General features: G+C 38.5%; 1 protein-coding gene across 2 annotated transcripts; it reads right to left on the bottom strand.

Annotated features, from left to right (window-relative positions):
* Nucleotides 1-149: 149 nt before the first annotated feature.
* LOC103721936 (ribosomal protein L11 methyltransferase) lies at nt 150-27,906 on the bottom strand. Of its 2 annotated transcripts, none has more exons than XM_039131838.1 (7): nt 27,546-27,906; nt 26,421-26,504; nt 25,334-25,474; nt 19,284-19,349; nt 6,960-7,127; nt 1,060-1,464; nt 150-608 (listed from the first exon to the last, which is right to left on the bottom strand). In XM_039131838.1, the coding sequence occupies exons 1-7, from the start codon at nt 27,852-27,854 to the stop codon at nt 507-509; spliced, it is 1,275 nt and encodes a 424-aa protein (XP_038987766.1). In that variant the 5' UTR covers nt 27,855-27,906; the 3' UTR covers nt 150-506. The 2 variants fall into 2 exon arrangements, with proteins under 2 accessions (XP_038987766.1, XP_038987767.1); XM_039131839.1 differs by having other exon boundaries at nt 1,135-1,464; nt 27,546-27,903.

The following is a 27,906-nucleotide window of genomic DNA, read 5'->3' as shown; positions in this document are numbered from 1 at the left end:
TGGGTTCCTAAATATGTGATTGCATCAAGGGTTGAAAGCAAGAATTGCTCTTTGAAGGAAACTCTAGTAATAATCACTTAAGCAAACAAAAACAGCAATATCTCAGCAGCATCCAACTAGTCAAGGTCCGCATGAAAATGCACGAAGCATAGCCAAGCAAGAAACATATTGCCAGCCATCACAGTGGAATACTGTTCTCCAAATATTTGATGAGAACCAATGCTTGAAAATGGAAGAATTGTGGAGTCTACAGTGTTCACCTTTTGCTTCTCATGGACCACTTTGATCAAAATAACCACCATGATGCCGTATAATTTATGTTGTACAACAGTGAAATCCTGGTAACTATAATTAAATACACAGCAATACAGAACTCAAGAATCTTTCAACTTTCATCTTGTAAAATCTGTAGAAACAGGAAATGCAATATTCTGTGGATAACGTTCCACATTTGGCTGCTTGGTTAAAATGCCAATTTGTTTTGACTTTTGAGCATGGTCAAAGCATCACATTTTTCTTTTGGTGCCATAGAGACAGGTCCAGCCTTCCATCTCGGATACTGATATATTATCTAGGTACAAGGAGTAGATCTCTTTGATTTGCTGTACCTGCATCAGGATACAAGAGAAATAAGATATTTATTTCTGAAGGCATGTGAAAGCATAATATAGCAACTGCCAGGACAAATGTCTTCTCCATTTTCAAGAACAAGAAGGGACTGGAAATGAATGAGAAGTGGCATGTCTTGTTGACAGCAAGAAGGAAATTACTAGATAATTTTAGAGCATTCTATTGTCATGTGAGATAAGCTTCTTGTTCATCGATGTCAGTTAGATTCTTGGCAAATTTCTCTCGTTGGTCTCCAAGATTATGCTGATCATTTTAAACTACTGAACCATGCAAATATACAAGATAAGGCAAAAGCTAAATCTCAAGCTAGATCACAATTACAGCGGGACTGCATGAGGACGCAAGTTCAAGATAATTCAGATCTGCCATGAAAGAATGAACAAACACATGGACACTATAAAACGCCATTCGTACATCTACAAACATTACCGGCACAAGCAAATAGAGGATGTATGAGAATATAGATAACAAAGTTTTTGCCGCGAGGTGATTTAACGGGGAAACCTGCTCAGATAGAACTCCTGAGAGACCAATTATTGCATCAGGTTTCCCGTAAGCAACAATATCTTCTGCCAGTTCCATTAAAGGATTCAGAAGTATGTTTGCTATGACAATGTCAAATTTTTCCTTTGCAGCTCCCAATTCATGGTCATACAAGGCTTTCTCTTCTGGATTCTCCTGGGTTCGAGAATTGGAGTATAGCGAGCTGGCCTTGCTACGAACCAAGTAGACCAACATTCTTTTGGAATCTATATTATTCAAGGCAATATTTTGACGAGCAGAAGCCACTGCCTGGGGGTCTATATCTATGCCAACAGATAAGGTAGCTCCCATCTGCATTTAAAACCATAGTTTTTAGCTGATATTGCACCTAAGATAAAAAATGCTAGCTGGTACGAATGCAAAACCTTGCAATATCAGGAGAAAAGTTGCTGAGACAGTAAGAAAAAGCTAGATCAGTGGAGGTGCTTGCATATAGAAGTACTGAGACTTGTTTCAAATTTGGTATTGCAGTGACAATGTGAATACAGATGTCAAAAAAGTTACAACTATAATGTGCACTTTACTATTATTGTTAGAGCTAAGTAGCATGGAGGCCATGCTAAGTACATAAACAAAGTATGCTATCAATGATGCATTCATTGCATTCATTCATCCATGCAAGTCTGTGCATGTGCATTTGTATGTTTACCTTTCGTTTAAGCCCATATAAGTTATAGACAGCTAAATTTATGCCCTTTTGGATAATGTTTTTTTCCCCCAAGGCATGCTCCTCTAGTTTTATGGTATTAGAACTTGCATTTAAATCTTAGAACTTTGCAAAAGGGGTATGGGTTGCATCTTTCGTGCGAAAGAATAATTGATCTTCTTTCGTGACATCAATGGTTGGATCGCGTGTTGCACAGATCTCAAAACACTCCAACCTCTTTCTTCCATCAGCTTGAACAGATCTCAAAGAAGGCGAATCATTCTTTTGCGCGAAAGATACAACTGGAACCCTTGTAAAAAAACATGTATGATAAAAAAAATAGATAAACATTAAGAATTCCCCATTAGATTGGAACCTGACAAGGTGACTTGATCTCTTTTAGCCACCAAAATTTTTTTTAAAAATGGCAGAATGTTATAAACACAAGGGTCTTAAGGCTCATGCTGTTCTGGTTCAAAAAATGTAGTTAAATCATTGAATAATTACTATAAAAAGTTAATTCAATTCATTTTACCAGAATGTTATAAACATAGGGTGCCCTTGCCAGCAAGTTAAGGTGGATTTTTTTTAGAACAACATCACTTAATCTCTTTTAGCCACCAAAAAACAAAAAAAAAATGCCAGAATGTAATAAACACAAGGGTTTTAAGGCTCATGCTGTTCTGGTTCAAAAAATGTAGTTAAATCATTGAATAATTACGATAAAAAATTAATTCAATTCTTTTTCCTGCAGTGAATAATTAAGCAGGCGACTATATTTGGTTGTCCTTTCTTGACCTCAATTCACCAACTTCTACTACCACAAAAGGTCTATCTAGACCTTCCCCACAATCCCCCAGCTGTTCTCAAGGCTTTTCAGGTTCCTTTTCTTGCAGTGTGTGCTATTTTTTTCCAGGAGACCTGTTTTTGACATGATAATTCTGGATCAACATTCAAGTACTCGTAGCATGGTTAGGCATCTCTGAAGCTTTCCCTTTCCTATATCCGATTTGAGACATGTTTAAGCTCCAAGCCATTATGGCTGATTTTACTGTTAAACAAGAGGCACTTATCATGGACAGGAAAAACCTCTTGAAACCATATATTCCCTCTGTAAGCTCTAATTGACCTTCTTTGGACTTAATTTCCATACCCCAAATTCAATCCCTTTTTTGCTGCATGGCTTAAAACTTTTTCAGTGATTGGGAGCTTAACTCAGGACCTGCTATCTTCCAACTTTTGCCATGGTTTTTTTCCTAATTATCACCAAAGTCTGGCCAATTCGTGAACCACTTTTTGTGGCTTCTAACATTGACCTACATGTTAGGATCAACGTGCAGGAGGCTACCTTGCTAATACCTAGGTCACAATTCAATGCCCATTGCTGGCTCATATTGCCACTAGAAACCTCTTGCTTTATTGGTTTCCCAAATGTGACCTCTGATTTGCTAGAGTTATATATTCTCATGGATCTCAGGGATATCTCAACTCTCAAGGACCAACTATCGTTTCACTAATCCTGATACCATTCTTGTGAGCTTGCATCATCCAACTTGCCAGCAATTTGCCTTGCTCCAGTAACCACTCACCACATCTTGATCGTCAATTTGAACCCCCCACAGTTATCTACCTTGCTTGTAGCTTATGAATAGGAAGTAAGTATGTTATTTCATGTTGTTTTCCTTATCTTGGTTTACTTCTTGGCAGCGAAGCTGGTACAAGTAGTAGTGTTCTGCTCTGTATTGGTACAACTCCATGGAAATGTTCAGTCCTCCACACCATTACTGATGCATGCACATTTTTAAAGATAATGCTTTGTCTTGATTAAAAAAAGCATTAAGCCTGTCAAATTAAAAAGAAATTTACAACATCCTCTCTATGAATTAAAAATTGATGATGAATCTTCTCTCCAATTCATCATGCTTGGTCTTTTATTATCACAAATGTGTAGCTAGAAAGAGATTGATATGTTTTAATCTTAGTAGCTTCTACCTAGGGTAGCGCATCTTCTTTGGAATCTTCCTAGAATCCCAAACCTATATGTGCTTTCTAAGCGCTTCCTCACTTAAAATGTTTATAAAATACTTGCTTCCTTGCACCTGTTCCCGCACCTACTCCAAATTTGGAAACTAAGGTTTTAATCCCTTCATATAGAAGTATCATGAACCATAACCATCAAGTTTTGTTCCAACTATTTAGGTTTGGCTCAATGAATCATTCTTTACCAAGCATTCATACTATTTATTTATTGGGAGTGCAAGGAGCATGGATGACTAATCCTAGTTGCTTAAACAACAGATATTTGATTCAGTCTACTAAAACCAACTCCAAACAATTCAACAAGCCTAAGATGAAGAAGAATTCTAATTTTCTTGATTTTCTAGCCTAGCTTTCATAATTTAGCCCCAAATCTGATCAACTATTGTCTTTCTTAGTTATTGATAGCAAAAATTTGGTGGAACAAAACGTGATAAAGGAGCCTCCTCCATGTTGCCTTCTATTGAATTACCAAGATTTGCAAGAAAACTTTTATCCAATCTCATAAACTACTTAGTCATGCAAATTTTTTTATTCTATCATCGTCCTCAACCACCAGATTACAAATATCCACCATGTTCCTTGAAGAAACCAAAAAATGGGAAGCGAAATCACCATTGATTTGAACTAGATTTGACCCTTACCCTTTACCATTTAGCACACGATCGACACTCGAAATAAGAAAGAATTTTCTCATGTTCTTGTGAAAACATATTCTCACTGTTATCTACCATGTAGAGTATCCTTGGATTGTTACAAGTCATTGTGGATAAATGTAAGATGTTCTTTCTGATTTTGCAAAGAAATGAACGCAGTACCATCCCAAACTGCCCGATTAAGGGCGTACCAAACTGTACGGGGGGTAGACCAGGACGGTTCCTCCCCTCGGTTCAAGAAATCCGGCAAGGGAGGGCGAGAGGGAGAAGGAGAGAGAGGAAGAGAGAGAGGAAGGGAGGGGGAGGCCGAGAGAGGCAGAGGGAGGGCCTGAAGCCCTTGGCTCCCCTGTTTCGAATGAAATAGGGGCCTAGGGCCTTTTTTTATTTTAGTGTTTTCAAATGAAGTTGGCAAGTTTCGAAACAGGGGAGCGAGGGCTTTTGGTCCTCCCTCCGCCTCTCTCGGACTCCCCTTCCCTCTCCCTCCCTCCCTTCCTCCCTCTTCCTCTCTCTTTTGTCCTCTCTCCCTGTTTTCTTCTCTCTTCTTCTCCCTCTCCCCCTCCTCTAGTTCCATCTTGTCAATATGCTGTGGAACGGCACGGTACCATACCGTCAGGCAACCGGTATGGGTCCTAGTATCGGTACAACCATCCTTGTTCCAAAGCTTTCCCTTCTAATAGCACATCATCTACTTTCAGCGCACGAAGTAGAAGAACAAGCATGCATTGAAACTTGATGAGGGTGCTCTCGAACAATCTTTATCCATTCCACGAAGCCAATGGCCACTCTGATTAGAATCCTTCAACTTTGGGAAATTGTTGTCCAACCCCTTTAGATTTGTCTTATAGTGGATTTCTCCATCTCACCACCAACCACTGGCCTCCAAATACCTTATCCCCCTTCTCCTTAGCAGCATCTTCACATCCACCAACTCAAGATTGGACTGCTTTATTGGGAGTACCAGCACCTTTTCCGCTTTCATCACCACCCACTATCAAAACAATATTCGCAGCATCAAATCTACAACCCTCCATCCTCCTTTTCCTTATTCACCAACTTCTACCCCAAGTTTCATAGGCTTAAAAAGACCCAATTCGACACAAAAAAGTAAAAGAACACCTACTGGCTACTGCTATAGTGATATCTTCATGGCCAAGGGTCTCCCAATATATGTTGCCACCTCGAGCAAGATGTATCTCTTCTTGAACACTAAAGAAAAAAAATTACCAAAACAAAAACAGCGTTAAATATACTTTAGTTTGAAGTCTAAAATTATTCATCATCTTTTCACGGAAAGCATGTGGTACTACCATTTTGGTTCCCATGATAAAAATGCTTGCATGTTTATTTCTAGTCTTTATCACAAAAGGCTCTTAAAACCTCCAGTATCCTCACATAGCATCTCTTCTTTTGAATTTATAGAGTTTGGGAAAACAAAAAATGAAGCTTTTCAAGATAAAAGTTTGAACTTCATACATGTCACTTACCTTTGCTATCTTGGTACTAGATTTCATACTGTTACCATATTGGTTCAATGTCAGTATGCTTAATACAGGAGTCAGTTTGATGTACTAACACTTGGAACATCTCCTATATCATGTATCGATTCAGCATCAGCATGGTATGATGCCTGATATGGGGCGATATTCACTAGTACTATGAACCTTACATGTTAGCTGGGTCTTTTGCGCCATGCTTGACCCTCTGGTAAAACAAGAGCAGCTCTCCTCCTCACCTTTGAGGTTCTCTTCAGCCACATTGCACATGCCCAATAGCTCAATCTCCTCACTCCTCAGTGGAGCAACTCCTATAATTCCTTTAATGTATTGATTCCGTACCCTATCCTCCCCTCTACAATACATCCATCTCAACGTTTATCTGTACCACATTATCAACTTATCTAGGTGCAGGGTATTGATTTGTCAATTTCACAAGATAGTATCTTCAGCATAAAGGAAATAACAGATACAATGCCAATGCACCCATGTATAAGCAAAGTTAAACCATGCATAAACATCAAACAAGTCTATCAAAGTATTTATCCAGATTCAAAAGAAAGACATTTTCAGTAAACCTCTTTAGGGGATAGCATGCAGTAAGCCATATTCTTAAATTAATAATGACATTCATAGCATGTTTCAAGTGCCAGGCTAGCCAAATACTAGCCCCCGAGATGGGTCAACACCTATTAACCTTTTTTAAATATTTTAATTTTAATGATTCTTTATAACCTTTTTTTGGGTGCAATCTAACACATTTGCTAGCATCGCATGGCACAACACATACATTGCCAACAGGTGGACCAGCAAGCCCACCAGTTACAAAATGAAAGGAGACAATCCACTGAAAAACAAATGCTTGTTTTATAAGAAATATAAATCAAACAAGAGTAAGCAAGATTAGTGAATAAAACCTCCACTTGCAAAATATAGAGATACTGAAAACAAAACCTTCACTGCTGCAATTCCTAGTACTCCAGAACCCGTTCCATAGTCCAAGAAGTGTTCTCCTCCTTTTATCAGCCTACGCAGCAATAATAAACACAACTTAGTTGTTGGGTGCTCGCCTGTCCCAAAAGCCAGACCTGGATCGAGGATTATATTTGTTGCTTGTAAATCCTGGTAGGTGTCATACAGAACCTTTAGTCAAATTTTTTAATTCATGAATCTCAAAGTTTCAGATTTATATCCTTAAATCCTCATTCATCATCAGGATCTAAATCAGCTAAACTGACCTGGTATGTCTAAAATCGTAATAGGATAACGGTGCAACAAAAAGTAGGCATTACGTGATGCAGGAAAAGAAGTGAGACACTCTCCAAACTAAAAGCTCAGAAAAAGCCCAGCACTATAATGATTGATGTACCAAGGAAACAATATCCAGACTGCATCAACAGTCAATGTGACCTCCCCAAATGTGTATGACATGCCAGGACTGCAAAATCTTAAACATTCAGCTATTTCTACAAAACAACATCACAAAACTGAAACAACTAATATGAAATTAGCTCGAATAGTTGACCTGTAAAAGTCATGCAGCACAGCCATTCATAATCCAGGTTAACTATAAAAATGTTACTGAATATCATAAATAATTAAATACCTAATCTAGAGCTGCATAGAGTTATCCAGCATTGAGCAAAATACTATGACAGAATTAGAAATTTGTTAGAGACTATATATGTTAATAGTGAGGCCAATCAAGCCAACACATATTTGAACTGCTGATGCCGCACAGCACATCTCAAAGCCTTTGAGAAGTAGAGACATTTAATGGTACAAGATGGGAATGCTTTCCTTGAAAATGTATCCAGGAAATAGAGCAACTGAAATAGAAGTTGGAAAAAGAAATTGCATGTCCTTCATGCATGAGAACTGTCAAAGATATATGGCAACTTTCCATGTATACACAAGCCTACCTTAAAAAAAAAACTGTCTTTAGGTTTTGTATTGCTATCTTTCCCAAAAAAGTCAGGATCTTTTTTTTTTCCCTTAATATATTTTTGGATGTATAAAGATTTATAAACTCCATGGTGACCAGTGTTGTCAAAAGCACTGCCTAGTTTCCTAGGCAATCTGCCTAGAATTGCTCTCACTCCCAAAAAAAGTGCTGATCTTCTTTCTAGCATAGTTTAGATGTATAAAGACTTAGAAAATCCATTGTGACAAGTGTTGTCAAAGAGTGTTGCCAAGGTGCCCAGGTAGTCCGCCTAGGCGCTCGGAGAACCTAGATTGCCTCGGCAATTGCCAAGTAGGGGCACCTGTATTAGAGGATATATATATATATATATATATATATATATATATATATATATATATTCTTTTTTTCTGTTTCGTTTTTTCATGCTTCACTTTAAGGGCACTATTACAATGGAAATAAATTTAAGTAAATTATAAGTGAAAAAAACATAACTTATGAGATGTTTTAAATATGCTCATTCCTTCCCTCATTTATTCCAGCCCAGTTCCTCCCTCATCTATTGACACCAGGGCAAAGCCATTTGTTGCCTACCATTTGCGTATGCACCACCAACTCTCATAGGGCCCTTCATTAGTTGTTCTACCACCAACAACCTTTGAGCAAGCTGTCAATAGTCGTTCAACTAACAAGCGGCTCCCCAAAATTTGTTAAAACATTTTAACAAGGTACACCGAACCGGTACCGGTCAGCATACCAGTGGCGACCCAGACCAAGTCGGTACCGGTTCAGGCCGTACCAAACTAGTATTAACCCGGTCCGCCGCGGGAACGCACCCGCATGGTTCCCAGCTCGCACGGGCGCGCTGCCCCATGCGCGCAGGACGATTTTTCACGCATTTTCCCATGATTCCATAGGCGAGGCCGGCCACATAGGATGTGTTTCCCCGCACGAGACGCATGCTACTGCATTCCTTTTTTTTCTTTTCTTCTTTTCTTTTTCTTTTTCTTTTCCTTCTCTTCTTCCCGAATCTTCTCCTCTCTCCTCCTTTCTTCTCCTCTCTCCTCTCTTCTCCTCTCTTCCCCCCTTCTCCTGCGGGCAAGGAAGGGCATTTCCCTGCACAAGGCCCGGTACCGGTACGTTGTGTTCTCTTCTTCTTCTTCTTCTCCTCTTTCTCTTCTTTTTCCTCCTCTTTCTTCCTCTTTTTTCCTCTTCCTCTTCCTCCCGCGTGCGATCGCGCTGCCCCGGTGCGAACCAGTACACATCGGAAACCGTTTTCCACGGCTGAACCGTACCGGTTGGCCCAGTACCGGTAAGGTACGTGCTGAACCGAACGGTACAGGCCGGTTCAGCATACCATGCTTTTTAATGCTTATTACTTTCATTTTTATTCCCCCTCTCTTCTCATGTTACTCCTTTTCTAAAGGTCCTTTTGGTTCACATTTTTTTCCTTTTTCTTTCTCCTTTTCATCCCTATTTTCACCTATTTTCTATTTCTTCTCACCACTCTGTTTTCCTCCCTGATGTAAGTTTTTCTTCTTGGGAATACAAATATTGGATTTTAATTACGACTCATGATCTTTTGATTCTGTTATACAATAGACAGTGTCTATTTATATTTTCAGATTTAACTTTTAACATTTTGCTTTTGTTATGACTTAACATTCTTATGTTTGACTTTGTCAATTAGTATGTTACAGAATCACACCATGGTTTTGTTTAATCTTTAAACCTATTACGTTATGATTGTGTATTTGGTTATTTATATGTATGATTTTGAAAGAAATGAGATTAATTATAAAACTTTTACACTTTTTATATATCTGTGTGCACATTTTAAAGATGGACTGCCTATGTCACTAGGTGGTCTGCCTAGGCGGTTAAGTTCCCTACCAACTAGGGACTGCCCGGCCACCTTGACAACCTTGTCAAGAGTGACATGTATAGGAAGCTCTATTTTGGAGGGGGACCTAATTAATGGTTTTCTATGTAAGAGGAAGACATCATTCCTGAAGCTTGCTCATGAGACACCTTTCCTCTCTTTGATCTGAGTTGCTATTTTGTATGTTAATAGAGACATCATTTTAACAGACATTGTGCTTTGCACTCTTACAGCTCTTGTCCTAAGACGATTGTGCCACATGCTTCCATACATACACTGTTGTTACAATTAACTTGCGAATGCTACCATGCCAAAATGGTCAGCACGAAATCAAGCCTCTGTGTAGGTAAAGAGGAGGCAGCGTATTGAAAAGCGGAGTAGTAGGCATGTAGAGAGCAGGCGCTATAGTGGGCACTAAGTACTCAAAATGGGTTGCTAAAATATATAAATATTTGTCTTACTAAGTATCAAAAATCAATACATTATATAATTTTATGCAAAAAACAAAAAGCTATAGAACATTAATATCATGTCAACATCCATAGAATGTAAAGGCCCACAATATACTGAGAAATATCATTATCTACCAAACACAGTAAACTCACTTACATGATAAAAAAGTCCATAATTACATAGCATCAACCACAAAATAAAAGTGTCCGCAATCACATAATATCAACCGTAGAAGAAAAATGTCCATAATCATACAACATAATTCACTTCTCTTTCTCCTCTTCTATCTCACTCTCTATTAGATTAGGGTTAAACAAGCTGCTGGACCAGCTGATTGCTGGACTGGTCCTATTATAGAAACTAGTCTGCTCGCTATGGAATAAATGACATACTTTGAATTTGTAGCATAGCGGCCGCTATAGCAGGTTTTCTCCCGACATATCGGCCACTTCATACCCCAGCACCATATAGAACCGTAATGATAATTAGCTTAGCATTTTCAGACCGAAGCCCCTATGGCGGCTGTAGCATCCACCTTTTAAAACAATGAGAAGAGGTTACACAAAGCCTGGGCCCTGGAATATGTTGAAACTCAACCATTCAAGGACCCAATAATGAAAAGCAGATTTCATATGATACGATCCAGCTTTTACTACTACATATTATCAGTTTTTACTACTACTTCAGATTATATGTACGCATGAATGTGTTTATATATGTATGTATGTATGTATGGTCATTTTAAGGTGATCATATATCCCATCATCAAAATGGCACATTTGTATGAATGTAGGTATGGTCACTTTAAGGTGATAATATATCCCTTCCTCAAAATGGCATGCAGGGGAAAGGTTACAAATAAAAGAGCAAAATGCCAGTACTTAAATTAGGCTGACGGAATACACCTTTTGTACAAAATAAAGTAGAATAATATATGTTCTTATAGAGGATATCTGTTTTAAACCATTCTCCAAATTGAATTACCGATCAAATTTGTCCTTTTTTTTTCTTAACTTTTCGTTATATATTGTATAACTTTACAATAATTTATAATTGTATTACATTCATGGATTCAAAAAAAAGGCAGAATGGGATTGTCAGTATCAAGGTCCGTCGTACCGGTACCGGTCGGTATACCAGTGGCGGCCCGGACCAGTACATACCGGTTCCGTATCGGTCCGTACTGGTCCCATACCACTACGGCAGTTGTATCGGCCGGTTTTTCAATAAAAAGCTTCTGGTACCGGATCCCACGCTGATCCGGTACCGGTCCCTGCTTGAACCGGTTCGTACCGGTCCGTACCGACTGGTACGGCATACCCTGGTCAGTATAGTACCATTCTGACGTGAAATTGGCACGGGTACAAGTGTTGGGACATTGAAATATTCTCTATTGCTACATACTTGCCCATTACTGATGGTTCCAAAGTCTAGTGTACTGCTTTGAACCACTTGGTTTGGGATGTACCGAACTATACCATCCCTAAACCGAGACGACGTATGGCCTTGGCTCAGAACAAATCAAGTAGTTTAACCCTAAACCAAGGTGAACCAACTGGTTTATTTCGGTTTAGGATTGTTCAGCCCTATTCCACTTTTAACAATTGAGGAGGCTGAGAAAGCCTCCCGCGCCTTCTCAATCTTTCTTCCTCTATTTTTTCGAACTACAAGAAAATCGAAAAAAGGGGCCACATTGTACAAATTTCAGCCAAAATCTACGTCGACAACAGGTAATGGCCTTCTCCCCTTCCATCTTCTCAAGATTTATTTTTCTTTTTGAATCCAAAAATCAGCATAAAATGGAGAATGTAAGAGGATCTCCCAATAGGTTGTAGCACCAATAAAAAGTAAAATACAAATCAGAGTTATGGCATTCAATCTCATATTGCAAAAAATTCATGAATTTCTGGGGGCACTAGCACGAGCAAAAATGGTTGAAAAGTCTACTGTTTGAGAGAGAGTAAAACGACCCAAAATCCCAGGAGCTAATATAGCCAAAATTATAATATTCCATTAAGTCTATAATTTTTTAATTAAAAAATATATTTTCAGATTAAAAAATAATAAAAGAGTAAAATAATGATCAAAAAACATTTTGTATCAAAATTTGGTACCAATTTATTTAATTTTGAGCATAATGATATGTGTAGAGACCTAGACCCAAATTTAAATAAATTTGAAAAATAAGTGGTCTTTCATACATATTGATTAGTTGGAAAAATATATGTAGCATCCCTAACTACACACATCTGTATGAAATTAATTTTCTAAATATTTTATATAAAAATATTATTTTTTTAATAAATAATTTAAAAATTTATGATGAAGTATTTTTTGAAGTAGAAAACTGAATTTTGCATTACAGTAAAAATTCACTATTTTTAAATAATTAATTAAATAACAATTAATTGACATAAAAATATATGTAGAATTTTATGTAGAGTTCTACATTATTATGAATTAAAATAAATTTTCTAGATATTTTAATTAAACATCAATTTATTATATAAAAATTAATTTAAAATATTTAATGAAGTCTAAAAATTATTAAAAATTTGTAATATATAGCTAATGTAGAAGTATTTATTGGGCTAATTTGGTGACTTTTTAAATTACAATATAATTTACTATTTTTTAAATAATTAGTTAGGTAATTATCAATTGATGTAAAAATATTTGAAATGTGTTCGATAAGCTTGTAGGACTGGATTGGAAGGAGCCAGAGCAAGATATAGGTTGGGATCATCGGGTCATGCTCTCGGGCCAACACCACTAGACGTGCAAGTTGGGCGACAATTCAAGAGAGGAGTGATAAGATTGAAGCAACATCCGGCCCGTGGTTACCCAACGTGTCTCCCTGCTGAAAAGCACCTTGTTGATTTTAAAACAACCAAGCAAACAACTATTACGAACAGGGCAAAGGTCAAAAAGATGGGCAGCATAGCCATTGTCATACCACTCCAGGGTATTGGATGGCTATGAAGTGTATGTTCTGGATTACAACGAGGTATATACTCAGGCTACAATCTGGGAGAGCCTGAATGACTAATGATAGAGGGAGAAGACTATCATGCACAAGGTTCAGTTTGGGCCCTTACAAATAGGCTCTGGTTCTAGGTCTACCAAGCATACTAGGATACAAGAGGACCTCCTCAGTCAGAAAGATTCTCGATCACATAATCTCTACAAGATTTGTTGAGCCATACCAAACAGACCCGTTTGGGGCGTACCAAAACGGACCAGCACAATTCATTCCCTTGGTTCGAAATGGAAGCCCTACAAGAGAGGGAAGGGGAAAGAGAGGAGAGAGGAAAAAAGAGAGGGAGGGGGGGAAAAAGAGGGAGAAAGAGAGGTCGAAAGACCTCGAGGATCCCCCAAAAAAGGGAGAAGAGGGAGAGAGACCTCGAGGATCCCTCCCTCCCTCTCCCTCTCTCTTTTCCTCTCTCTCCCTCTTTGGCTCTCCCTATGTTGGTGCGCCCTAGAACGGCATAGTACGATCCATATTGTGTTGAATCGATTGCTCGCTGGTACCCCCTCCAGTGCTAGTTTGGTGAACCTTACTCTCTATGTTAGGAGCTTTTGGTAGCAAGAAAGGGAAGAAGTCTAGAGAGATACCAACAAGGGCCATCATTCATGATATAGATCCATATGTCTTTCCTAGCAAAAATTTCAAGCAGCAGAGGATTAACACCATGTTGGTCAAGGATAGGAAAAAGGACATGCGGTGAGCTATTGCATCTTGGCTCTACTTCAGCCATATTCTTGTAAATACGGTAGACAACATATACTATCGATCTGCCATCGCCTCCATGTAGAGAGCCGATTGGGGTGTAGATCCTTCTGTCAACTTTACAATCTTTAGGATAGCTATGGTAAATCATTGACAATGTCAAATTGATATCATATTCCATGTATTTTTCCACAGACAAAAATGTTTAGAGAGGGCTCCCATAGATTTGGCACCAGGCTAGCTATGGTAAGCAATTGAAGCATGAATCCAGGTATTTTGAGACAACAACTATAACTAGTTCTTGGATGTTTTATAATTACAAGTGTCTTATATGTAATTTTTTTGAATACATTTGCAGCTGAATAGTGGTTCCACTTCAGCCAGTCATTCATGAACCTTAAGTGGCTAGTGATCTGGATCCTCCTGCAGACAGTCTCTCCTCCAATAGCTACGAGCATAGCTAGTTTACCTTTTGCCCTCATCCACAGCAAATGGAGGAACAATCTCATGCAGAAGTGCTTGAATGATCTTGTATACGTCCATTATAGTCTAAGTCTGAGATTGAAGTGCATTGAAGAGGAAGTGGAGCTGAAGTCCAATAATCCACTTAATAAGGACTTTGTGTATGATGAAGAGGATTCGATAACAGGTTGGCTTGAGAGCCACCGGCTGCACCCAGAGCAAGATGAGCCGGGATCGCCTCCTCGATTGCTCGAGTTTGTAGTCAAGGAGGCTGGGATGGATGTAGAACAATGGGCAGAACGAGACATATCATGCTCACACCCAACCGAGTAGCTACAGAGGTCAAGGGAAAGCCAATCGTAGGAGGACTCCCTATCCAAGATATCCTCCCGCAGATTTAATTGAGAGATGTTGAGAAAAGACCACCACAGAATCCGGTCTACTAGGGGTAGAGGGTACAATCAATCCCAACAGATCCAAGCAGAGAGGTAAAATAAGCAACTACTCAGGCCAATAAAAAAAGAAAAGAAAAGAAAAGGCAGTTGTAGATCCATTTGAGAGAGTCGAGGAGTTTGTTCAGTCATATTCGGAGAACAATGAGCATTCAGATAACCGATTGCTCAGATCATCTCACGATACCAATGATGATGACAGTTCGAGTAATGATGCAACTGGTAACTAGAGAGGTAGTGGTTGATATGACGCCATAGTTTGACCCATGGCCCCAAAGTGGTCTTCAGTTCACCAGTGAGTCCTAGTTCACTTATGCCATACATGATAGGGACCACGGTGCACGACCATGAGGATACCATTGCATATAGGAAACGAACCTCTCAAGGTCTTTCGGGAAATGATACTGCTATTGCAAATGATCTCACATATGGAGTAGGATCCTTAGACGTATCTGGATTTGAGCCATACACTAGATCCTGTTCCACATAACTAGGCTACAATATGGATACATGGATATCCTTCCTCTAAAGCATGATATACCGTACCGGCCTGAACCAAACAGTACAGAACGTACCGTACCGATTTGGTATCTGTACCCAGTACGGATGGCGTACCACCCTGTACCATACCAGTTCGATGCCGGAACCCGGTATAGGTGGTGTACCGATATTCGATACGTCAAAAAAATCCCATATCATACCTTACCGACACTGTGCTAGTGTGGCATACGGGGTCCAATATCGAGACGGCGAACCTTGCTCTAAAGTATTATATTCGAGTGGATACTATCATCTACAACCTCAAACAGCTTATGACTTCGATTTTACTGCAGCAATCTTTGAATATCTAGTCCAATATCAATCAGAGGATCAATGTCAAGGAAGCTATCCAGCCGGCGTGCATTATAGGATGCAGGAATATGCAGTAGTCCTTTTGGAATCTTGGAGCACTATCCTAGGCCTATATCACGATTGCAATCCTGACGTCTATGAGGGACATCGACACTCCACAAAATTTTAGATGTTGGTATATATTTTGTACTTTAAATACATAAAATCGACTTCATTTGTTCTATTATATGTATATTCACTTATAAATACTTTAATTGTTCTTCTTCAATTCCATTTCATGATCAAGAAACATCAAAACAACATCCAAATTACAAATTCAATAACTAAAATCATCAAAATCATAGGTGGAAACAAAAAGATGAGAAAATAAAAAAATTGGAAAAAAAATAAAGAAAACAACATATTGGTTAAATGATTGGTATGCCAACCAATTCCATGCGTCGTTATGATGCCGAACTAGTACCATACAGTACTAGAAGCCGATCGGTACAAGTCATGGTATCGATTCAATGAACTTTGGACATACCATATCGACCGTATAGGTTCGTACCAATATTTTTTGTTTTGTTTCGATATGTACATCAGCAACAAAACCATATCGATACCATACCATTCTAATAGAAAAAAAGTACATTATCCGGTTCCAGTATTTAAAATCTCAATTATAATGTTTGTTTATAATTATATTAAACTTTTATTATTTATCGTAAGGAATATAGCATAGATAATTTTATTCAAAGAGAGTGTCTATAGGACCATTATGTCGGTAGTGTTCAAGTCGATCACTAAATTCCAAAACCATAATAATAGCTGGTATCAATTTGGCTTTAGAGGATGAAATCAAGCTAAGAGATGAGAAATTTTTAACATTGTTGGATCTCACATGACCCATGAATAAAACATTCTCATGATCGTTGACATTGATTTAAATGCAAAATTGGTTTAGGAAGAAGTTGTTGTTTCCTATTCACGTTTCAACCATATAGCATTAAAAATATGTCTAAAGGATATTTCATTTAACTAATGATAAGGTATCATTTTTCACATAAGGATAATCATGAAAATAAGACATTTATTTCATGTTCAATTAGTGGAAAACCAAGAATATGGCATGTTGCCATTAGGTTAAGGGCCATTTATAAAATGCTTGCAAACTTTAGTGGATCATATTGCTTTAACCCACAAGACCTATACATGGGAAAAAATTAGTTTGCTGCTTCATTGGTCTAGAAAATGGACAAATTGTGTAATACTAAGAACAAAATTCATCCAATATTTCCTAATTAAGTTAGCAACCTAGAGTTCTTAGAGACGCAACTCCTACAAATCAAAAATTATATTCAAACAAGATAATAATGATAGCTTAATGATAGCCTAACAAACTTATGGTCAAGGTCCGCCGTACCGGTACCAGTCGGCATACCGGTAGCAGCTTGGACCGGTACGTACCGATCCCATACCGGTCCCGTACCGATTCCATACCGGTTCCATACTAATTCTCCAATGATAAGCTATCGGTATCGGATTCCATGCTGATCTGGTATCGGTTTCAGGCCGGATCGGTACGTACCGGCCCATACCGATGCCGGTAAGGGCCGGTACGGCAGACCATGCTTATGGTAGATAATATTTTTTATACGAAAATACTATTGTTTCTATAACATGCTATTATTTCTAGGTAGGAATGGCCACGGGCATCAGGAAGGCCATTACCCATACCTGCCCTGCTATTGAGAACCACTTACCCATACTATCCCCATAGTCGCCTCGGAGCAGGGTAGGATGGGTCGAGTTAGACGGAGCTAGTTGGAACGGATCGATGAGGGTAAAGCTACAAAATTTTATTTATTTTTGTAGACAAATTAAATAAATATAAAATAAGAGTTGAAGACATAGAATATACTAAACCAAATTTTTAACAATAATGAAAACAAAAAACTATTATATTGTTCTTTAAGAAGTCCAATATCTTTTAAAGTAAGAAAAGCAACCAACTGAAAAAAATGAACAACTAAGCATGTATCATGTAGCCTTTCACATGACTAATCTTTCTCACAATCAATCACAATTTTTTTTCCACATTATTATCATAATCATTAAGGATAGTTTGAATTTTGCTACCTTATGGTGGTGTAGGTGAACCTAAAAAAATACAAAGAAAAATAAACTCTATGAGTCAATAATGTATAGAATATAATCTGGATTTGAAGCGAATGGTGGAGAAGGTCCAATTGGTGAAGGTATATATATATAGGTCGGGTTCAAGATGGGTATCGCCATTAACCGCACCCGCCCCAGATCTGCTGCGGGCTTTAAAATGAAGACCCGTCCCCATCACCGACTCTAAATAGGTCGAGTAAAACCCTAGTTCTAGGGTGGCAAAAATTGACCCAATCCAAAACCCAAACCAAGCTTGACCTTAAATTAGGTTGGATTTGGGAGGGGATTTCGGTCCTAGTCAAGTTCATTGTTTATGTCAGATATTTTGTTCTAGAAATGGGTTAGACGCATGTCAAAGCTTTGGTCTAAATCAAGTCATGATAGTAAGAGTTTTATCAAAGTCATAGGCATAGTATGCTGTACCGGCCGGTAGAAACCGGCCCGTACCGGTTCAAACCGGTCCGTACCGGCTCTCGTACCGGCGAGGTAAAATTTTTTTGGCTTTTAGAGGCCGAACCAATGGTACCGGTTGGGTACCAATTCGAACCGGTACCGAACCGGTCCGATGGCCGATTGGTACGCCTACCGGTCCTTGGTCATAGGTTGGTTATAACATTGGATAAAGTTCTTAGAAATGAGTAGCCTCTTTTAATCATAATAGAGATATCATTTTCCCCCTATTCCAGAAAGATTTTTCCTCCTTTGTCATATAGTAATTTACCGTAGATTGGGTAGGAATGGATCACCTTGGTCTAGGTCAAGTAGGTTGGGTAAGCATTGGACCATTGTGCAGATTATGGTATGTTATGGATCAATAACGTTGGGCCTTGCTAGGTAATGGGAATCAATACACGGACAAGTACAATAGTCCTGATCTGATGTCAGGTCAGGTACTAGTCAAGGTTGGACATGTTAGTTGCTGGAAGCAAGAGAGAATGTAGGAGTTGACTCAGGTGCGAGTATGGGGAAGCATACACCAACAATTATTTCATGATCACTAACTTAAACAAGAAGTGTTAAACGGCTAGAAATATAGATTATAAATTATCAACATAACAAAGCACACAACCTATTGAAAACTGATTAATAAATTTTGATTGTAGAATTCATAACTGTAAAGCAAATATTATTGGAGGGTGAGGCCATGAAAAGTGGACCAATCTTTATTATAACAGATAGAATCAACATTATCTTTTCTTTTCAGTATGTTTGCATAATGGTCTACTGCTGGTTTTCAGACTAAGCCATAGTTCAGTTGGATGCGACATGCAAATTATACGAATTCCAGGATTACTCCCAATCCACACAATAGGGAACAATTCTAGCATTAAATAACACCAAGAGAATGGTTTGCATCAAGTCATACCAGGGGATTTCTCCATCTTGGGACAATCCAAAGACCATCAGTAATTTCAGTAGGATGAAAAACTTCCTGTGAGACATATAACAGTAGATGATAAGTTAATTCAAAGCTTTAAGACTAAAATCAATCAAGAAAGCAAAAACTATAACCAACAAGAATCGCCTCATTAAGTAGGATTAGAATTCAATAAGATCATTGTTACATTCAAGAATTCCAAGTCATTAGGACTCTAAATAATTTCTGTTATTTCCTGTTTAAATCTTTCTGATTTCTAGATATTCATGTTAACTATTTTCTGATTTGTAGTTGAGTTGAATTAGTCAACTAGCTGTTAAGATTATTCCTATTTTGTTGGGAACTTCAGTTGTATTGTGGCCTATTTGAAAGGGAAGAGAATAACAACAAGGACGCTTATCTTTTCCCAGCACTTTGGTGTTTTCATTGGAGGTTCTGGTTCCCTCGAAGTAATCAGAGTATTTTATCTTGTTTTCATCTTTTGGGGTTTTCTTTACAATCCTTCAAAATAGGTAAAGGAAATCCCTCCTCAACCAGCCAGTACGTACCAAAGTGGTATCAGAATATCAAAGAGATGAGGGGTTATCACTTGGGAACAGTTCAAAGAGGGACTTCATTCTAGGTATGGTCCTAATCAGTTCTTTGATTTCTTTGGAGAGCTCACTAAATTAAGGCAAATTGGTACGATAGCAGAATATCAAACTAGCTTTGAGAAGTTGCTTGCTAAAGCTGGGCCTATGCCACAAAATAGACAGGTGAGCTGCTTTGTTAGTGGCCTATGTGATGCGATTCGCACTGATGTGCAGGCTAACAGACCCACCACCTTGTCTCCAGCCATTGGGTTGGCTCGTTTATATGAAGCAAGAGATCTCTCCCGCCGAAAGGCCACTTCACTTGTTTCGAAGGGTGGTTCTCTTTGTCGCAATATAGTTGCGGCACCTTCATCCTCAATTCCCATGAAGAAGATGACTACTGAAGAGTTAAATGAGCGAAGGAGAAAAGGGCTTTGTTTCAGATGCAATGAAAAGTTTGGCCCCGGGCATCGCTGCAAGAAGTTGTTCCTGATTCAAGCATGTTTGGAAGATAGTGATGAAGATGTAGAAATGGAAACTGATAGCTGTGATGAGCACCCAGTTGAAACACCAGAAATTTCCTTGCATGCCATTGCTGGAACACGGGCACATGAGACAATGCGAGTTAAAGGCAGCCTCAGACATAGGGCAGTTATTATGCTTGTGGATTCAGGAAGCACTCATAATTTTGTGAGTGAAAGGGTTGCAAAGGCAGTGGGTTTGCAGCCTAATTCCAGCGGCCAACTTGCAGTAATGGTAGCTTCTGGAGAAAGGATAGCTAGTCCAGGTAAATGTGCTCATGTCCCGATAAAATTACAAGGAGTTACAATATTCATTGATTTCTATTTATTACCACTTGAAGGCTATGATGTTGTTTTAGGGGCTCAGTGGTTGAGCACACTGGGACCCATTGTGTGGGATTTCTCTAAGTTGCAGATGAAATTTGATATGGGAGGGAAAGAAGTGGTCTTACATGGCTTGTCAATCCCAGAAAATAAGGTGGTCAACAACTTCCAATTGGAACGTGTAGCTAGAAAAAGAAAAGAAGGAGTCCTGTTGCAACTATATGCCATGAGGGGCCCACAGGCACAATACTTTCAACTTCTACTTCCCACTAACGTGCAGCAACTCTTGGATAAATATAAGGAAGTACTATCAAAACCAAAGGGTCTTCCTCCCAGGAGAGCACAAGATCATAGGATCCCTCTACAAGTTGGTCAAGGGCCTGTTTCAGTCAAACCATATCGATATCCTCATTATCAGAAAGCTGAGATAGAGAAGTTGGTAGCTGACATGCTTTCTACTGGATTTATTCGGCCAAGGAACAGTCCTTATTCTTCTCCAATCATCTTAGTGAAAAAACAAGACGGTTCGTGGCGAATGTGTGTAGACTACAGAGCCTTGAATCGAATAACAATTAGAGATGAATATCCAATTCCGGTGATTGATGAGCTTTTAGATGAATTATATGGTGCACAGTACTTCTTCAAATTGGATCTACGTTCTGGTTATCATCAAATACGAGTACATCCAGATGATATAGAGAAAACTGCTTTCCGGACTCATCAAGGCCATTATGAATTTTTGGTGATGCCTTTTGGCCTCACCAATGCACCTTCCTCCTTTCAGGCTCTCATGAATGAGGTATTCAAAGATTATTTGAGAAATTTTATTTTAGTTTTCTTTGATGATATTTTAATTTATAGCAAATCATGGGATGAACATTTGAGGCATTTAGAGATTGTATTTTCCATTTTAAAGTCTAATCAGTTGTATGTGAAGCTAGAAAAATGTCAGTTTGGCCAAAGGGAAGTGAAGTACCTAGGCCATGTAATTTCAAGTGCAGGGGTGGGTGTGGATCCATACAAAATTGAAGTAATGTTGACTTGGCCAAAACCCCAATCTCCTAAAGCTCTACGTGGGTTCCTTGGGTTAACTGGCTATTACCGTAAATTCATTCAAAATTATGGAAAGATTGCCAGTCCCCTGACGAAGATGTTGAAGAAGGATTCTTTCAAGTGGAGTCCACAAGCAGAGGAGGCATTTGAAAAACTCAAGGCAGCAATGGTCCGAGCACCGGTTTTAGCTCTACCAGATTTTTCAAAAAAATTTATTGTAGAGTGCGACGCTTCTGGATCTGGAGTTGGTGCAATTTTGATGCAAGATCGGCCTATAGCTTTTTATAGCCACGCACTTCAAGGGAGGCATCTCTTTTTGTCAACATATGAGAAGGAAATCTTGGCCCTTATTTTGGCAGTACAAAAGTGGAGACCATATTTACTGGGTAGACAATTTATTGTGCGGACTGATCACCAAAGTCTAAAGCATTTATGGGGGCAAAGGATTACAACAGAGGCTCAACAAAGGTGGCTCTACAAGTTAATGGGTTATGATTTTATTATTGAGTACAAGAGAGGAAAGGAAAATATTGCTGCTGATGCTTTATCAAGGAGAGAAGAAAAAGAAAGTAATTGTGGGGACTTGCATGCAATTTCTCAGCCATTACCCAATTGGATTGAGGCAATCAAAGAAGAAACCCAATCAAATCCTGCTCTCAAGAAGCTCGTGCAACTTGTTAAGGAAGGTGAAGCTATGGGAACTTGGAGGTTCCAAGATGGAATCTTATTTTTCAAAGGAAAAATTTATCTTGCAGAGGACTCTTATCTTATTGCAGACATAGTTGGGCAATTCCATGGAAGTACACATGAGGGGTTCATTAAAACTCTTCATCGAATTCGGTCCAACTTCTATTGGAAAGGAATGAGGAAGAGCATCAGGGAGTTCATTAAAAGTTGTGATGTGTGTCAGCAACACAAGGTGGAGCATCTCGCACCAGCCGGCCTCCTACAGCCCCTTCCAGTACCAAACCAAGTATGGGAAGATATAGCTATGGATTTTATTGATGGTTTGCCTCTCTCTAATGGTAAATCTACCATATTGGTTGTTGTTGACAGATTATCAAAATATGCTCACTTCATCCCTATTGTTCATCCATACACTGCTGTTGGGATAGCTCGAATTTTCTTTGATCACATTTTCCGTTTACATGGAATGCCTTGTTCAATTGTGTGTGACAGGGATCCAGCTTTCACAAGTGCATTTTGGAAAGAGTTATTCCAACTAAATGGTACATCTTTCAACTTCAGCTCTTCCTACCACCCCCAAACAGATGGCCAAAGTGAGGTGGTTAATCGCACATTGGAGATGTACTTGAGATGTTTTACGAGTTCTCAGCCTAAGAATTGGACCAAGTGGTTAACCTGGGCAGAGTTCTGTTATAATACAAGTTGGCACTCAACAATTGGCAGAACACCTTTTGAAGTGGTTTATGGACGACCCTCTCCCTCTCTTTTAAGTTATGTTCCAAGAACAGCCAAGGTTTCAGCTGTAGATAAAGAGTTGAAAGACAGAGATGTCGTCATCAAGGAACTTAGAGAGAAAATAAAAAAGGCACAATCTAGAATGAAGCAAATCTATGACTCTAAACATAGAGAAAAAGAATTTTCAGTTGGAGATATGGTGTATTTGAAATTACAACCATATAGGCAGCTCTCTGTATCCATGAGAAGGAACTTCAAGTTGTCTGCTAAGTATTATGGGCCATTTAAGATTTTACAAAGAATAGGAGCAGTGGCTTATAAACTGGATTTGCCAGCAGGTTCACATATCCACCCAGTATTCCATGTCTCTCTTCTCAAGAAGAAAATTGGAGAAAAAGTTTCTATGCAATCTCAATTACCTTTGGTAAACATGGAGGAAGAAAAGATTATTCCAAAACCGCAAGCAGTTCTTGATCGACGAGTCTCAAACAAGAAGCATGAAGTTCTGATTCATTGGAAAGGTTTATCTCCTGCTGATGCAACCTGGGAAGATCGGGATTTCATCAAAAAACAATTTCCAAACATTACCCTTGAGGACAAGGGCGAAATTTAAGGAGGGAGGAGCTGTTACATTCAAGAATTCCTAGTCATTAGGACTCTAAATAATTTCTGTTATTTCCTGTTTAAATCTTTCTGATTTCTAGATATTCATGTTAACTATTTTCTGATTTGTAGTTGAGTTGAATTAGTCAACTAGCTGTTAAGATTATTCCTATTTTGTTGGGAACTTCAGTTGTATTGTGGCCTATTTGAAAGGGAAGAGAATAACAACAAGGACGCTTATCTTTTTCCAGCACTTTGGTGTTTTCATTGGAGGTTCTGGTTCCCTCGAAGTAATCAGAGTATTTTATCTTGTTTTCATCTTTTGGGGTTTTCTTTACAATCCTTCAAAATAGGTAAAGGAAATCCCTCCTCAACCAGCCAGTACGTACCAATCATATAGGCCTTGTAATAATTATTTCTGCGAAAAGAAACACGTTTATTAAAATGATAGATTGCATAGGTTGCCGAAACTTAAATAGTATAGCTCTCAAATTATGATCAGGCATAAAATCAAACAGGTATGTGACAAACGAATAGACCTAATCTTAGTGAACTTCAAAGAAACGTAATCTTATTACACGAGATATTTTTGGTGTTTAAATAATACATCTGAGATTGATGTCAGCTGAAAAACAAAGCAAAATATATATGAAACTGACAAGATGAAGGTCTTCAAAGATGTTGAAAGCATTAAATTTCTCTATACTACTTGGAAAAAAAAATGTCAAAGTCTGAAATCCTATCACATGTAGAAGCATGAAGCTTTGATTTGGGCATTGAGATTTGATTCAGTCTCTTATGGAGGGGATATGAAGTCTTTCAATCCATCATGCCAGTTGTTTGTTTTAAGGAAAAGAGAACAAACAGATAACCTGGCGAGAAGAAAATATGTGTAGAGCCCATATAGTATAAGTTGTGGATGGGCATTCCCCTTATTTCTGTCAGAAGGTCAGCATATAGTTTAGTGTGGACTACACAATTGAGGGGCATGGGGAGACCTCCCCAAGTAATGGGCTACATGAGTCAAATACAATATGGAAAAGAGAAAACCTGCTTTGCACAATATCAACCTAAAAGAGAGGCATAGCTAAATCAGATTGCACTAAGTCATAACTTCTGTTTCATGCAGCAGCAATATAACATCAAAATCATTATTTCAGATTCACTAAGGCAAAGAAACAATAATTTTATATATAATCAAATTCATAATATTTTCTAATAGCAATATATTAAATAAATTATTACGTTGATCGTAAAACAAAATCTGATATGTTAAACCAGAAAATAGAATATATTGAACCAATACACCCAATACACAAGAACAACACCCTTCTTGAGATATAAGAATCTAGATAAGAATAAAAGCATATGACTGCCAACAGATAAAACATGTACTTATTACTCACTAGTTACTCATATAATAATCTAATGTTCAAAGTCACTATCACCAGATAAAATAGAATTGTCTATTGTGAAAAAGAAAGACAGGAATAAATAATAATTGAGTGAAAAGGAAATTAAATTCCAAGATGGAGATATTAACCTGGACATTCGTAACCCAGTCTCGTTGCTCACCTGCTGAGATCTCATAATTTGGTTCATAGTTTAAACCAATGGAACCTGCAGCACCCGAGACACATGCATCCACATCCTGGCCAACTGGAAATATGGATGTAATCCAGATCTGCAGACAAATTATACATATAAAATAAATCTAAGAAAATGAATACCAACTCAGAAACTTCACAAGATAGCATTGTGAAAATATAGAAGTGTACAAACAACTGGGGATGTAAATGAATCTGGGGATATCCAATCTGATTCAATATAACATTGATTTCACCTGTGTTCACAAACTGTGTTCAGGTATGGCTCACATATCTGATTTAAAATCAGATAAAGAAACAAGTGTATGGCTTTTTTTTAACTAGATCTGAAAGTGGATTAGTTATCCATAATGCACAATAAAAACAAATTCTCTTACTTGAATTAGATGAAAAATTGAAATTTCGTGCATACTGGCCACATACCAGAGAATGTGCTGTACTGGCCATAAGCCAGTACGATAGGGGCTAGTGTGCACAGGTATTGAGCAAACCAGGCCCATATCATGCTGCATCAAGGTGTGTAGACTCCACAATAACCTGTAAGAGGGCCTTGCTTTGGTATATAACCAGCCCAGCTTAGTTCATCTTTCGTCAACATGGTCGACCTTCATTTCTTTTTTTAATTAGTTCAATAGCATAACCCCCCAAACATGGAGTTGGACACTATCTTTGTCATTACATATGATAACATTGCTTCCATTGGCCCTGTTTCACTACGGTACCAGTAAAGTTAAAACTTGGGCCGGTGCTCTTGACCCTCCACCCAAATTGTTGACCTCCATTATTAACTCTAATGTTCATTCCCTAAGTAAATTGGAGGTTCAAGGCCAACTAACTTCACAGATATAGTCATTAAAGAATGAAAAATACATCAGCTCATTGCATGCTAAATATGAAAATGCTGAAAAGTCAAAACAATGCAAGTAGTGATATTATAATATCAAATCAGAGAGAGAGAGAGAGAGAGAGAGAGAGAGAGAGAGAGGGGGGGGGGGGGTGGAGGGGGGAGTTTCAAAAGCTCACTTCATCAAAATCTTCACAATTGCTTAATTCATCGATACTAGCAGAACTAGCACCAAAGCACAGAAGAGCTTCAGAAAGTGTATCCTACACCATGAGATAGTATCAGTCAATACATGATATGATATTGAAGAGAAAATGAATCATTATATATTCATATTGTTCTTTAAATTTCATATAAAAATGTGCAAGTCATAAATAAATGACAATGATTTTTCTGATAAAGGAAGAAATATAACTATTTGGCATCACTGAAAAATTAACAAACCGAATAGACAAGTGAAACTCCATAAATAGAGTATGTAAATGGAATGTATGCAGCTACCTAATATTGGTGAAAATAGTGCAAGATGCACGCTGATGAACTCATAATGTTTTGAAAAGTCACATGCTAAAAAAAAGGAACCAAAATATTATATCATTTAAGGACGTTAAGGTAAACAATCACTAATTCATTTTGACAATTTCACCTAGGTGGGAATGCAGTTTTCCACATGTGTTCACTATGGGTTATTTAGAATCATATTTTACGAGCATCTCATATGTAGTATAGTCAAAACATGTGCTGATGCCAATGTCTTCATGGATTTTACAAGAACATTCAGTGCCAAAATATTAAAGATCATATGTACAATGTGAGTCACATGGCGCCAAACCTGCTGTGCATTAAGAATCATGAACCCTAACAAAGCGGCCCCTTTCACTAACATCACTAAAGAAAGCTACTACCTGACCATTGGAGGCTAACGAATCCTATCATCAAAGGTATTTTGCTTCTTTTCTTATCCAAGATTTAGTATTAGGGCAACTCAACAGAGTAAAAACTAAGATAGATTCTTCGGGCCGAAGATCTTCACTAGAATCTATTCTAGGAAACAGCTAATAAAGCTGAAAAGACAATAAACCATGACTGGAACCTTGTCACTTCCGCAATGGATGACATTGGTTCGTATTCCGCCTCAAGATAGTGATAGAAAGTAATTTCTTGGCTTTAAGTTTATTAAATCCTCCTACTGGAAACAAATCGTTAAAACTTTAGCAACCAACTAATGCGACTACAAAAGGGCTGGACTGGATCCACCCAACATGAGAGCTATTAGAGCAAGAAGGGAAGAAGATTCTGCTCACAGCGTCGCGTTTGTTGCAGCGGATGCGGGCGGATAGGTAGGGGGAGAAGAGGGAGGCATCGGAACTGGTGGGGTCGTCCGTTTCCATGGTCCGAGCGCAGAAGAAGCGCTCCTCCCTCCGCCTCTTCGGGTGGCGGTGGAGGGGAGAGAGCCTGCTTCCTTTGGAAAAGCTTCTTGGTGGGGGTGGAGGGAAGAGAGACGAAAGATTTTTGACAGAGGTAAAACTGGTAGTCATGGCGAGAGGCATAGCAGGGCGAGGGATTTGGAGGGAGAGGGAGCGTTTGAGGAGACGGAGGCGGCACAGCAGCATCCTGTGCGGCTTGGTTAGAACGTTGGACGGCAGGTTATTCCTGGTTACATAT

Source organism: Phoenix dactylifera, chromosome 11 (assembly GCF_009389715.1).
Source record: "Phoenix dactylifera cultivar Barhee BC4 chromosome 11, palm_55x_up_171113_PBpolish2nd_filt_p, whole genome shotgun sequence".
Classification (NCBI taxonomy): domain Eukaryota; kingdom Viridiplantae; phylum Streptophyta; class Magnoliopsida; order Arecales; family Arecaceae; genus Phoenix; species Phoenix dactylifera.
The sequence above is the reverse complement of the archived record's forward strand: the minus strand, read 5'-3'. Positions and strand labels throughout refer to the sequence as shown.